Below are 12524 nucleotides of genomic sequence, written 5' to 3' on the forward strand. Positions count from 1 at the left end.
AACCAAACTCTATCCAGGTATCCTGGTTTCGCCTATACCCCACGAAACCTTTCCTATACGTTAATATAACATAAGGAGCCCTCAAAGGTTAGATAGAGGCAGCGCGGGTCTCGATAAAACTGCAACATTGCCTGTTTCACCGTTTTGTCACTCATTAACATTTTTTTTTTGTGTGGAAGGGGTTCAGCACCTCTAGAACCTTTGCGGACTTGTTGGATCTTTCTCCAGTACGCAATTGATTTGAGTACCCCTGCCAGAACTGGTAACGCAATCCCTATCTCGCCGGCAGTTATTTTAAAACTCCTCTACTGAGTCACTTCAGCGACGTGTTGAAGGGAGAGTTTTAGGAAAGGTTTTGATCCCACCCCCTTCCTCCTCCTGCTCCTGGAAGCGTGTAGGGTGGAGAGGGAGGGCGGTGAGTTTTCAACAAGGCGTTCTGAAAGAACTTTTAGACTAGCACCGTGCTGGGGTTGTGTGAGTCTTGGGACCTCTCTCCCTCTCCTTGCTGCCTGTCCTTGCTGCTGGATGTCACTGCCGGTAGTCTTGCCCAGTTCTTGCCCCGTGGTTGCCGGTGCAGCCGGCGGAGATCCCTCACTGCGCTGCCGAGGTCGTTGGGCTCCGGGAGTGCTGCCCCAGAATCCTGGGAGCAACCCCGGGCGCCAGGCGGTATCCAGCCCGCTCTACGGCCGCTCCCTCTTCGCCCTGGGACTGCTGCAGATCGCCCTGGGCTTTTCCGTCGTCTCGCTCAGCTTCGGGGCGCTGTCCCTCACCGAATCCCCCAATGTCAGGAACTCGTGTCCTTTCTGGGCAGGCTCTTCGGTGAGTTGACAAACTTTTAAAAGTTTAATTGATGCATCAAGTCTTATGTTGTGCCTTAGTTCTCGATTATGCTCGGCAATTTAACTGTGTAGTGAGACTGCTCTATTTAAGAAGGGTCGTGAATTCTTACTCACACACACTCGTTTGTGAGTGAATTCTTACTAATTACTTTCTTCTAACCCTCTTGTCCTTTTTTTAAGTAACCAGGCTACTGTTTTTTTTTGAAAACTGTATAAAGTGCAACTACGACAATAACAACATCTTGCATTGGTATGTCTCTTTTAATATAGAAACACGGTCCAAAGCGTTTCAAGAGAGTAAATTTGTGAGCCGGATTGGCAGCAAGAGCAGATGTGACTTTAGAAAGTTTAGGCATCATTTTAATTGGGGAGGGGGGAGGGATTTAAGGAGCAATGTCATTGTTTAATTGGGGGGAGATTTAAGGAGCAATGTCATTGTTTAAGCCACAGGCAGTTGGAGTCACATCATGGAAAATGAGAGCAAGGTTGAGGCTACAACAGGAAAAGGATGTTGGCAGGGTTAGTTGCCAAGTTGGGGTCTTCAGAGGTGTTTAAGAACAATTTTCAGATCGATGTGTTGCTGAACAGTGAATCAGTGTAGATGAGGGTGAGTGGGATTTGTTGAGTTAGGGCATAAAGTTTAATCAGGGTGGAAGAGGGAGACTACAAATGTCAAGTATTAACAAAGATGTGAGTGAGTTACAGGAAGGAATGGAGATTTTGGAAAGAAGTAGTTTTCTAGGATGCTGCCTAGATTAGAGAGTATGTGCTATAAGGGGAGCTTGCACAGATTTGGGATGTTTTCTTTGGAGTGTCGGAGGCTGAGGGGAGATTTGAAAGAAGTTTACAAGTTTCTGAGAGGAACAGATTGGGGAGACAGTCATAATATTTTCCCCAGGGTAGGAATGTCAAATATCAGAAGACTTTTAAGGTGAGAAGGGAAAAGTTTAAAGGAGATGTGCAGGAAGTTTTTTTTTACACCGTGGTCTGTGTCTATCTGGAAGAGGCTGCCAAGGGTAGTTCTGGAAGCAGATACCATGGCAGTGTTTAAAAGGCATTTAGATAATTGAAGGGATATAGATCAAGTGCAGGCAGCAATGGTTTAATTTGGTCTAGTGTTCAGCTCGATGCCATGACAGGAAGGGCCTATTCCAGTGCCGTACTATTCTGTGTTCTAAGATTTTAACAGCAGGTCATCTGAGGTGGGAAAGAAGCCACTTGGCTCAATAGGCATCAGAAGATTTCTCCCAAGGAATCTCTGATCTATTTGTCCCACTCCCTCTTTCATATTACAAATATGTTTTTGGATATCACTGTTCTATTGCTTGAATTCCCTAGCTTCCATGATCACCTCCATTATAAATGGACTAGAAATATACATTTATGACCTTGCACATCTCCAATGGCTCCACGAATAGGCAACCACACTGATCCTTAAGAGGATCAATTTTCTTGTAATTGACTCTTTTGTCTTTATATACTTGTAGAGCCTGTTCGGATTCTCTATCTTACCTGTTAAGGGTATCTCATATTCCCTTTTTGTCTCCTGATGTCCTTTTTAAGTATACAACTACATCCCCTTCAGGGAACTTACTTGATCTAACTGGTCGTATCTGACATATGCTTCATCCTTTTTCCTGACCACATCCTCAATATACCTCATCAGCCAGGGTTCCCTAATTACTCCACCCTCGCCCTTCACTCTAAAAGAAACATGTTGGTTTTGAACATGTTTGTCAAATATGTTCAGGAAAGTTTCTTTAAACAATATACAGAGGTCCCAACTAGAGAGTGTGATATTGAATCTCCTGTTAGGGAACGTGACAGGGCAGGTGAAGAAGTGTGAGGAGGAGAACACTCACAGAAGTGGGAACACTTTGGATCTAGTGGTCATAACTCCATTAGTTTCAAGATAATTATGGAGAAAGGATATGACTGGTTCTCGGGTTGGGATTCTAAATTGGATAGCATCAGAAAGCATCTGGCCAGGATGGACCGGGAAAGGTGTGATTGGTAAGTGGGTGGCCTTCAGAAGAGAAATTTTGTGAGTGTAGAATTTGTTTGTTCCTGTTAGAATAAAAGACAAGGCTACCAGGTTTAAGGAACTTTGGTCTTTGAGGCATATTAAAGCCCTGGTTAAGAAAAAGAAGGAAGTGCAGAGGCGGGCAGGAACAAATGAGGTGCTTAGGAGTAAATGTAAGAGAGAAAGCAGGAGGACTAAGAGAAGGCATGAGGTTGCTCTGGCAGTTGAGCTGAAGGAGAATCCCAAGGGCTTCTACAACTATATTAAGAGCAAAAAGAAAGCAAAGAACAAAATTGGTCCACTTGAAGATCAGCATGGTCACTTACACATAGAGCTGAAAAAGATTGGGGAGATCTTAATGTTTTGCATCTGTATTTACTTGGGAGATGGACGCAGAGTCTTTAGAACTGAAGGGAAACAGCAGAGAGGTTATGGAGCATATAAGGATTACAGAGGAAGAGGTATTTGCTGTACTGAGGCAAATTACAGTGGAAATGTCCCCTGAGCCTTACAAGGTGACCCCTCAGGCCTGGTGTGAGGCTAGTGCAGAAATTGCAGGTGCCCTGGCAGAGGTATTTAAAATATCCTTAGCCACGGGTGAGGTACCGGAAGACTGGAGGATAGCTAATGTTGGTCCATTGTTCAAGAAGGGCTCTAAGAATAAGTTAGGAAATTATAGGCCAGTGAGTTTGACATCAGTAGTGGGTAAATTACTGGATGGTATTGTATGTGACAGAATATAGAAGTATTTGGATACATAGGACCTAATTGGGGATAATCAACATTGTTTTGTGTATAGAAGGTCATGTCTAACAAATCTTAAAAGTTTTTTGAGGAAGTTACCAGGAAAGGTGATGAAGGAAAGTCAGTGGACATTGTCTGTAAGAACTTTACCAAGGTCTTTGGCAAAGTTGCACATGGGAGGCTAGTCAAGAAGATCCAGTTGATTGACATTCTTTGTGAGCTAGTAAATTGGATTAAACATTCACAGGAGAGACCAGAAAGTGGTAGTAGATGGTTGCCTCTCTGACTGGAGGCCTATAACTAGTGATGTGCTGCAGGGATTGGTGCTGGTTCCATTGTTGTATGACATTTATATTAATGATCTGGATGATAATGTGGTAAGCTGGATCAGCAAATCTGTGGATGAAATCACAGATTGGGGGTGTAGTGGACAGTAAGGAAGGCTATCAAAGTTTGCAGCATGATCTGAACCAACTGAAGAACTGGGCTGAAAAATGGCAGATGGAATTTAACACAGAGAAATAAGAGGTGCTGTACTTCGGAAGGCCAAACCAGGGTAGGTCTTGCACCATTAATGGTAGGGCACTGAGAAGTGTGGTAGAACATATAGAGATATGGGAATACAGGTCCATTATTCCTTGAAAGTGGTGTCACAGACGGTAGGGTTATAAAGAGAGCTTTTGGCATATTGTCCTTCATAAATCGGAGTATAGTGTACAAGAGTTGGGATGTTATGTTGAAGTTGTATTAGACATTGGTGAGATTAAATTTGGTATGTTATGTGCAGTTCTGGCCACCCTTCTTCAGGAACTATATCAATAAGATTGAAAGCATACAGAGAAAGTTTACAAGGATGTTGCAGGGACATGAAGACCTGAAAAGGTTGAATAGATTAGGATTCTATTCCCTGAAGTGTAGGAGAATGAGGGGAGATTTGATAGAGGCATACAAAGTCATAGAGGGTATAGATAAGGTTAACACAAGCATGCTTTTTCCACTGAGTTTGAGTTGGACTAGAATTAGAGGTCATGGGTTAAGGGTGAAAGGTGATGTATTTAAGGAGAAACTATTGAGAAACTCAGAGCGTTCTGTGAGTGTGGAATAAGTGGTGGATGCAGATTTGATTTCAACGTTTAGGAGATGTCTGGGTAAATGAATGGGAGGGGTATTGAAGGCTATGGTCCAGGTGTGAGTTGATGGATGTAGGCAGAGTAACAGTTTGGCACGGACTAGATTAGCTGAAGAGTCGGTTTCTATGCTGTCGTGATCTATGACTCTAAAGAGCTTTCACTGTCTCAGTTTTAAAAGCCTCCCACTTACCAGACATCCCTTTACCTGCCAACAGCCTCTGCCAATCAACCTTTGCAAGTTTCTGTCCAATGCTACAATTTATAACTTTAACTTATGGACTAGTTCCAACTTTTTCCAAGCTATTTTACATTTTTTGAAGTATGGTCACTGGCTCCAAAGTGCTCCCAGGCTAACACATCAGTCACCTACCTAGCCTAATTTCGTCGAAGGAGGTCAACCATTACCTTCACTCTAGTACAGCCATCTATTTACTGCTTGAGAAAGCAATACTGAATGCACTTAACAAATTTTCCCCCAGCTAAACCTTTAGGACTATGACATTCCAGGTCAATATTACGGAAGTTAAAATCAACTGCTATTACAATCCTATCCACATCAATATGAGATGTTCCCAACATATCCTTTAATCCTAACTGTTTATTGGGGAGGCAGCTATTGTACAATTCTATCAAAGTTATCACACCCTTCTATCTCCTCTACATTCTCCCCATATAACCTAGGAGTGTCACCATGATACTAATGTTAATTCACATTGCAACACCCCCACCCCCTCTCTTATCGCCACTTCTATTACAATAGTAGCATCTCTACCCTGGTATATTAAGCTGCTGGTCTTGCCCACCTCTGAATCATGTTTTTGAAATAGCTATAATCACAATATCATGTATCTATCCATGCCCTTGGTTCATCTGCCTTACCTGTCAGGCTACTAGCATTAAACTAAATTAACTTTACCCAATCAGACCTACCCCATTCCCAGTCCTGTTCCTGCCTGTACTACCCACTAGACTTGCAGGCTTTAACTTCTATTTGTGCTTCAACTTTCCTATCTGGTATACCACTATTTTGGATCTCACTTCCCTACCAGGTTAGTTTAACCCTCCTGAGTAGATACAGAAAATCCAGGATTTTGATCCCCTTCATCTTCAGGTGCAATCCATCTCTTTTTTCAAATCATCGCTGCCTCAAAAGAGATCCCAATGGACCAAGAACCTGAATCTTTCCCTCCTGCACCAGCTCTTTAGCCATGCATTCATCTGCCTCTACTCATGTTCCTATTCTCACTAGTTCATGGCACCAGGAGGAATGCAGAGGTTACCTCCCTGCTGTTTAACTTCTACCTAACTTCCTACACTCACTCTGCAGGACTTCTTTCCTTCTTCTATCTATGATTCCAAGTTATACAACAGCCTTTGACTCCTCACTCACCCCATTGAGAATATTCTGCAACTGCTGAGACCTCGTTGACCCTGGCACCCAGGAGAAAACACACCACTTTGAAGCCTCGCTGGCAGACACCTGATCCCCTGTACATTCCCCTGACTATCAGGTCTCCTTTTGTTGCAACTTTCTCTGACTCCACCCTCCCTGTGCTGTGCATCAGAGCCAGTCACCGTGCCCCAAACCTGGCTGCTACAGTACTCCTCTAAAATGCTATTGGCCCTCACCAACCAGATGCTATACCTGTTACTAAGGTGAATGGCCATGGGGAAATTCTCACTCCCTATCTACCCCCTCTGCCTTTCCTGTGATCGCCCACCTACCTGCTGACTGAGCCTTTGGCATAACCACCTCACTAAAGCTCCTCATAAAGATGCTTCCAGCATCATGAGTGAGTCCGAATGCCCGGCCACTTGATATGATCAGTCATGAGCTGCGGTGGAACATACTTCACACGTGTGTAGTCACCAGGGACACTGGAATCTTCCCCAATCTCCTGCATTCTGCAAGAGGAGCATGTAGCTACCCTTACTAAAGAGGAAATTAAAGATCTTACCTCATCTTACTTTACCACGAGTCAGCGTCCAAAATGAAGCCTGTTGAATTAAAAACCATTCCAAAGACATTCCAAAATGCTCATGCCAGTGTTCATAGATAGAATTTGACCCAGAGTCACATAAAAACATGTTAGGATTGGAAAAATCTGGTGACCAATCTGTCTTCGAGGCCAACGTCAGAATATCAAGAGGGTGAACCCTTACAAGGCATCAGGCCCTGATGGTGTACCTGGTAAGACTCTGAAAACCTGTGCCAACCAATTGGTGGGAATGTTCAAGGACATCTTCAATCTCTCACTGCTACAGTCAGAGGTTCGCACCTGCTTCAAAAGGGCATCAATCATCCCAGTGCGCAAGAGAGCAGGGTGAGCAACCTGTCGCCCAATTGCACTCACGTCTACAGTAATGAAGTGCTTTGAGAGGATGGTCGTGGCTAGAATCAACTCCTACCTAAGCAAGGACTTCTGACCTGCTGCAATTTGCCTATCCCCATAGTAAGTCTATAGTGGATACAATCTCACTGACTCTCCACATGGCCTTGGACCATGTGGACAACAGCAATAGGCTGTTCATTGATTACAGCTCAGCGTTCAGCACCATCATACCCTCAGTACTAATCAAGAAGCTCCAAAACCTGAGCCTCTGTACTTCCCTCTGCAACTGGATCCTCGACTTCCTCACCAGGAGACCACAGTCAGTGTGGATAGGAAGTGATACCTCCTCTTCATGAACAATCACCACCAGCGGACATCAAGGATATGTGCTTAGCTCATTGCTCTACTCTCTACGCCCATGACTGTGTGGCTCGGCACAACGCAAATACCACCTATAAATATGCCAATGATACCACTTGGCAGAATCTCAGATGATGACAAGGAGACATACAGGAGTGAGGCAGATCAGCTGGTTGAATGGTGGAGAGACAACTACCTTGCACTTCAAGTCGGTAGACAAAGGAATTGATTGTGGACCGCAAGAAGGGAAGTCCAGGGAACACACACCAGTACTCATTGAGGGATCAGAAGTGGAAAGGGTGAGCAGTTTCAAGTTGATGGGTGCCAACATCTGTGAAGATCTACCCTGGACCCAACATATTGATGCAATTACATATGGCAGTGGTTATAGTGAATTTCTGCTGTGGAGAGCATTCTAACCTGTTCCATCACGGTCTGGTATGAAGAGCAATTGCACAGGATTGGAAAAAGCTACAGAAAGTACAAACTCAGCTTGTTCCATCATGGGCACTAGACTCCCAGCATCAAGGACATCTTCAAAAGGTAATGATGGCATCATCATTAAGGACCTCATTACCCAGGACATGCCCTCTTCTCATTGCTACCATCAGGGAAGAGGTACAGGAGCTGAGGACACACACTCAACATTTCAGGAACAGCTTCTTGCCATCAAATTTCTGAATGGTCAATGAACCCATGATCACTGCCTCAGTATTTTTATTGCTCTCAGTTTGCACTACTTATTTAATATATGTACAATTGTAATTTATAGTTTTGTAACAAATTTCATGACATATGCCAGTGATATTAAATCTGCTTCTGATTTGGAATTTACAGATGGGATAAAGAGGGAGAAATCCTGACTCTGCAGCATAAAACCAGTCCAGTCCTTGTGGGCTGTATGGCCTGTTCCTGTTCTAAGTTAATTAATTTTTGACTTGTAGTCCTTAAATGACAAATATTCCAAAGGAAATCCAGAGTAGTGCAGCGATTAGCGCGGCATTATTACAGCCTGAGGTGTCAGAGTTCAATTCCAGTGCCGTCTGTAAGGGAGGTGTTTGCCCTCCCTGTGGAATGTGTGGGTTTTCACCGGGCCCTTCGGTTTCCTCCCACAGTCCAAGTACATACTGAGTCATTGTAAATTGCCCCCTGATGAGGTTATGGTTAATCAGAGTTGCTGGGGCCTACAGGGGCAGTGTGTCTCAAAGGACCATCAGGGTCTACTCCATGCTCTATCACTAACTAAATAAATAAGCAAGTCTACGTGGATGTTTGTTCGAGATTGGTTCATTAAGTCCATTTTACATATTTGGCTGAAAGTTTTAGTCCTCCTGTCTAACCAGTTCCTGACACATTCTAAAGTTTAGAGCTCTCTGTCCTTAATTAGAAGCCAGGTGTATGGTTACATCATAAGGCGCAGACTCTTGCATCTGTACACGTGCAGGTTGCCTTGTTTGTATTGCAACTGTCTCTCCAAATTAGAAGCCAAAATATAAATGGTTTGGTCAGGAGTGATGGTTACGTGGGGGTGACATTGTAAATAATTGGTGCATTAACTTTTACCATTGTTGTGCCTTTTACATGAAACCACAGGCAGAAGAGGTAAAACTGAAATGTATTGCAGCTCAGGGTTTGGGATATTGCCAGTACATAGCACAGAAAGCTGCTGGGGTAAGAGGGTGGGAGGGGGGTGTTGAAAAGGTTGGTGGTTCTTGTAGAACGGGAGTGGGGAGAGTCGTAGCATTACCCATCCCGAGAAAGAGCTGACTTTGTGACAGTGAAGAATTCTGTCTGGCACGCAGTGTTAGTGTGTCTACCCCATGCACTTTTGAAGATTGTGGGAGTGCTATCCAATGATTGCTTGGATCACACAGTTAACCTTTTTTTCAGTAAAGTCTATGAGGATACTGTGTGAGTTTCTGAAAGTTGCTTTGGGCAAAGAAGCTGCTAATTCCATTTAAGGTGTGGGAAGCTTGGCAGATTCAAACTGTGTACAGAATATTCAATTGACAACCACACCAACAATCTGGGAAGCAAAAAAACAATTGTGTCTGGCTCTGTTTCACCAATAAATCCAGTACAAGACTGAAGTTTGCTGACACGTCCATTTTAAAGAACACTGGAAGCTTCAACCATGTCTTCCTACTGTTGCTTTCAAATAAATTATACCAAGTAGCACGTCTCTTGTTTCAGTGAGTTGCATATTGTCCTTAATGTAATAAATCTCCCAAGATGCTCCACAGAAATTATATGATAAACATGTAACCAACTAAGGACAAGTGATCAATGTTGTTGTTCAGTCGTTAAGTTGAGTCTGACTCTTCGTGCCCTCATGGACCATAAGGTTTACATGGCAAGATACAGAAGTATTGTCTATTGTCTTGTTTATTATTTATTGTAATGCCTGCACTGTTCTGTGTACTTTATGCAGTCCTGGGTAGGTCTGTAGTCTAGTGGAGTTTTTGTGTTGGTTTACGTAGTTCAGTGTTGTTTTTGTATTGTTCATGTAGCACCATGGTCCTGAAAAACGTCTCGTTTTTACTGCGTACTGTACCAGCAGTTATGGTCGAAATGACAATAAAAAGTGACTTGACTTGACGTAGATTGCCAGGCCTTTCTTCTGCGCAGATATTGCTCCTGCCCAGGTTGGGACCCGGCTGGGTTTGAACTCAGGACCATCTGCCTTGAACTCCAGTGCTGATGCCACTACACCACCAGCCAGCCCCAAGTGATCATAAGTTTTGTCAAAGAAGTGAATTTTGGGGAGAGCATCTTAAAGGAAAGGATTGGGGAGTTACAGAATCCCAGAGGTAGGACCTCCAACGGTGGAGTGACAGAAATTGAGGAGGCCCAAAACAACATGGGCCCAGGGGGAGTTCTGAGGGATGAGGGATGGGGGTGGAGGAGATATTTTTAGGAGGGATTACATGTTGGAGCTTCTTTCAGATATATTCTCATGAGCCCCCTTGGGATTATTCATGACACTTTGAAGGTGCTGTCTAATTGCCAGATGTTGCTATAACTCCATTACCCAGGGCTGAAGTGTATCAGAGGAAGCGTGGCATTGGAATTGGTGAGGAGGTCAAGGAATGGAATCAGCAATACAAAATATAAGTTCCAAGCAACAGTCAAAGTTAACGGAACTGGCACAACAGAGAAAATGATACCTTGAAAACTCTGAATCCAGTGTGAAAGAACCTCTGTGCTAAATTCTGGGAACAGTTTATACTGTGCTACTGCACTAATGGACGGGTTATTAATTCAATTCCAGTTGTGAACACAGACCAATCATGGAAACCAGCCTGTCCTCCATCATTTCCATCTACACTGCCTGTGGCCTTGGGAAGAATAATTAAAGACCCCTCCCACCCTTGTCATTCCCTCTCCCCTCACACCCCCCCCCCCCCCACACCCACCCACTTCCATCATAATATAAGATACAGAAGCTTGAGGACAAGCTAAAGTCAGTGTTTGGCCACTGTTGAATAGTGGCCAAACTCTGAATAACTCTTGAATAGACCTCTTGAACACTAATAATGATTTTTTTTTATCTCTCAGTCTACCTCGTGCACCTTATTTGTTTGCCTGCACTGTGTTTTGTCTGCAAACATAACACTGTATTCCGCTTTTTGTTTTTGTACAACCTTGATGTACTTCTAAAGCAACACACCCCAAAATGCTGGAGAAACTCAGCAAGTCAGGCAGCATCTATGGAAATGTATAAACAGTCAACGCTTTGGTCTGAGACCCTTCATCAGGGCTGGAAAGGAAGGGGGAAGGTGCCAGAATGAAAAGGTGGGCGGAATGGAAGAAGGATAGCTAGAAGTTGATAAGTGAAGCCAGCTGAGTAGGAAAGATAAAGGGCTGGAGAGGCAGGAGTATAACAGGAGAGGAGAGTGGATTATAGGAGAAAGGGAAGGAGGAGGGGAACCAGAGGAAATGATACACGGGTGAGAAAATTTAAGAGGCCAGAGGAAGAAGGGTGGGGGGAGAGAAAAACTTTTACCAAAAGGAGAAATCGATATTCATGCCATCGGGTTGGAGGCTACCCAGATGGAATATAAGGTGTTTCTCCTTCACCCTGAGGATGATCTCATTTTTGCCACAAGAGAAGTCTATGGACCAACATGTCAGAATCTCCGTTTCATCAGTTTCCTTCATCTCCAGAGCGAATCCAGAAATGAAAGTCATCCAGTGCTGGACCAAGGAAACAACGGAGCGTCTACGTGATTGCTTTGAGTCTGTAAACTGGTCCACATTGGCTGCTGGCCTTCATCAGCAAGTGTGTTGAGTACTTTGTACTGAAGAGGACAATCCAGGTGTTTCCAAACCAGAAACAGTGGATGAACTGGGAGATCCACTTCCCACTGAAATCCAGGTCTGCAACATTCTAATCAAATGACCCTGACCTTTATAAGAAATCAAGATATGACCTCTGTAAAGCAATCAGAGATGCTAAGAGATAGTACCAAAATCAAGTCTCAGTCCAGCCAACAGCTGTGGCAGGGCTTACATGCTATAGTGGGTTAGAAACAAAGAAAGACAGCATCACCAGCAATAGCACATCCATTCCTGATTACCTTAGCGTATCATATATACATTTTAAACAGAACGGAACAGACATGTCACCACCCACCCTGGAAGTCTCCAGTGCACCTGAATCTACAATCATTGTCACGGACATAAGACCAGCCTTCTGAAGGGTGAACCTGCGGAAAGCATCAGACCCGGTTGATGGTTGTGGCTGTTTTCTTGGATCCTTCACGGATCATCTGGTAGTTAATTGCAGACTTTTTTTTTAACCTCTCTCCAAAGTTGTGGTTCTCTCCTGCTTTAAAAAGACCACTATCATCCCGGCACTCTAGAAAAGCAGGACAACGTATTTTAATGACTACCGTCCAGTGACTCTAACACCTGGCATCACAAAAGTACTTTGCAAGGCTGGTCACGGCACACATCAACTCCTGCTTTCTAGACAGCAGCAACCCACTGCAATTTGCCTTCACTAAAACTGGTCTGTGGCGGACACCCATCTCCCTGGCCCTTCGCTCATCTCTGGAGCATCTGGACCTGAGTCACCTTCATTAGACAATTC

The 12524-nt window shown here is 44.0% G+C and overlaps 1 protein-coding gene across 4 annotated transcripts in view; it reads left to right on the top strand.

Moving 5' to 3' along the window:
• The first annotated feature begins 301 nt into the window (after positions 1–301).
• The window catches only part of fam189a2 (family with sequence similarity 189 member A2), a 112424-nt gene continuing 100201 nt past the window's right edge, over positions 302–12524 (top strand). For 2 of the 4 annotated variants that reach the window (XM_073048513.1, XM_073048514.1), the window contains exon 1: positions 308–819. In XM_073048513.1, the coding sequence (XP_072904614.1) occupies positions 526–819 (294 nt within the window). In that variant the 5' untranslated portion in view covers positions 308–525. Of the gene's footprint in view, positions 820–12524 lie in introns of all 4 variants that reach the window. The other 2 variants (XM_073048516.1, XM_073048515.1) reach the window with 2 other exon arrangements.

The sequence above is a fragment of the Hemitrygon akajei genome, chromosome 6, assembly GCF_048418815.1.
Source record: "Hemitrygon akajei chromosome 6, sHemAka1.3, whole genome shotgun sequence".
NCBI lineage: Eukaryota > Metazoa > Chordata > Chondrichthyes > Myliobatiformes > Dasyatidae > Hemitrygon > Hemitrygon akajei.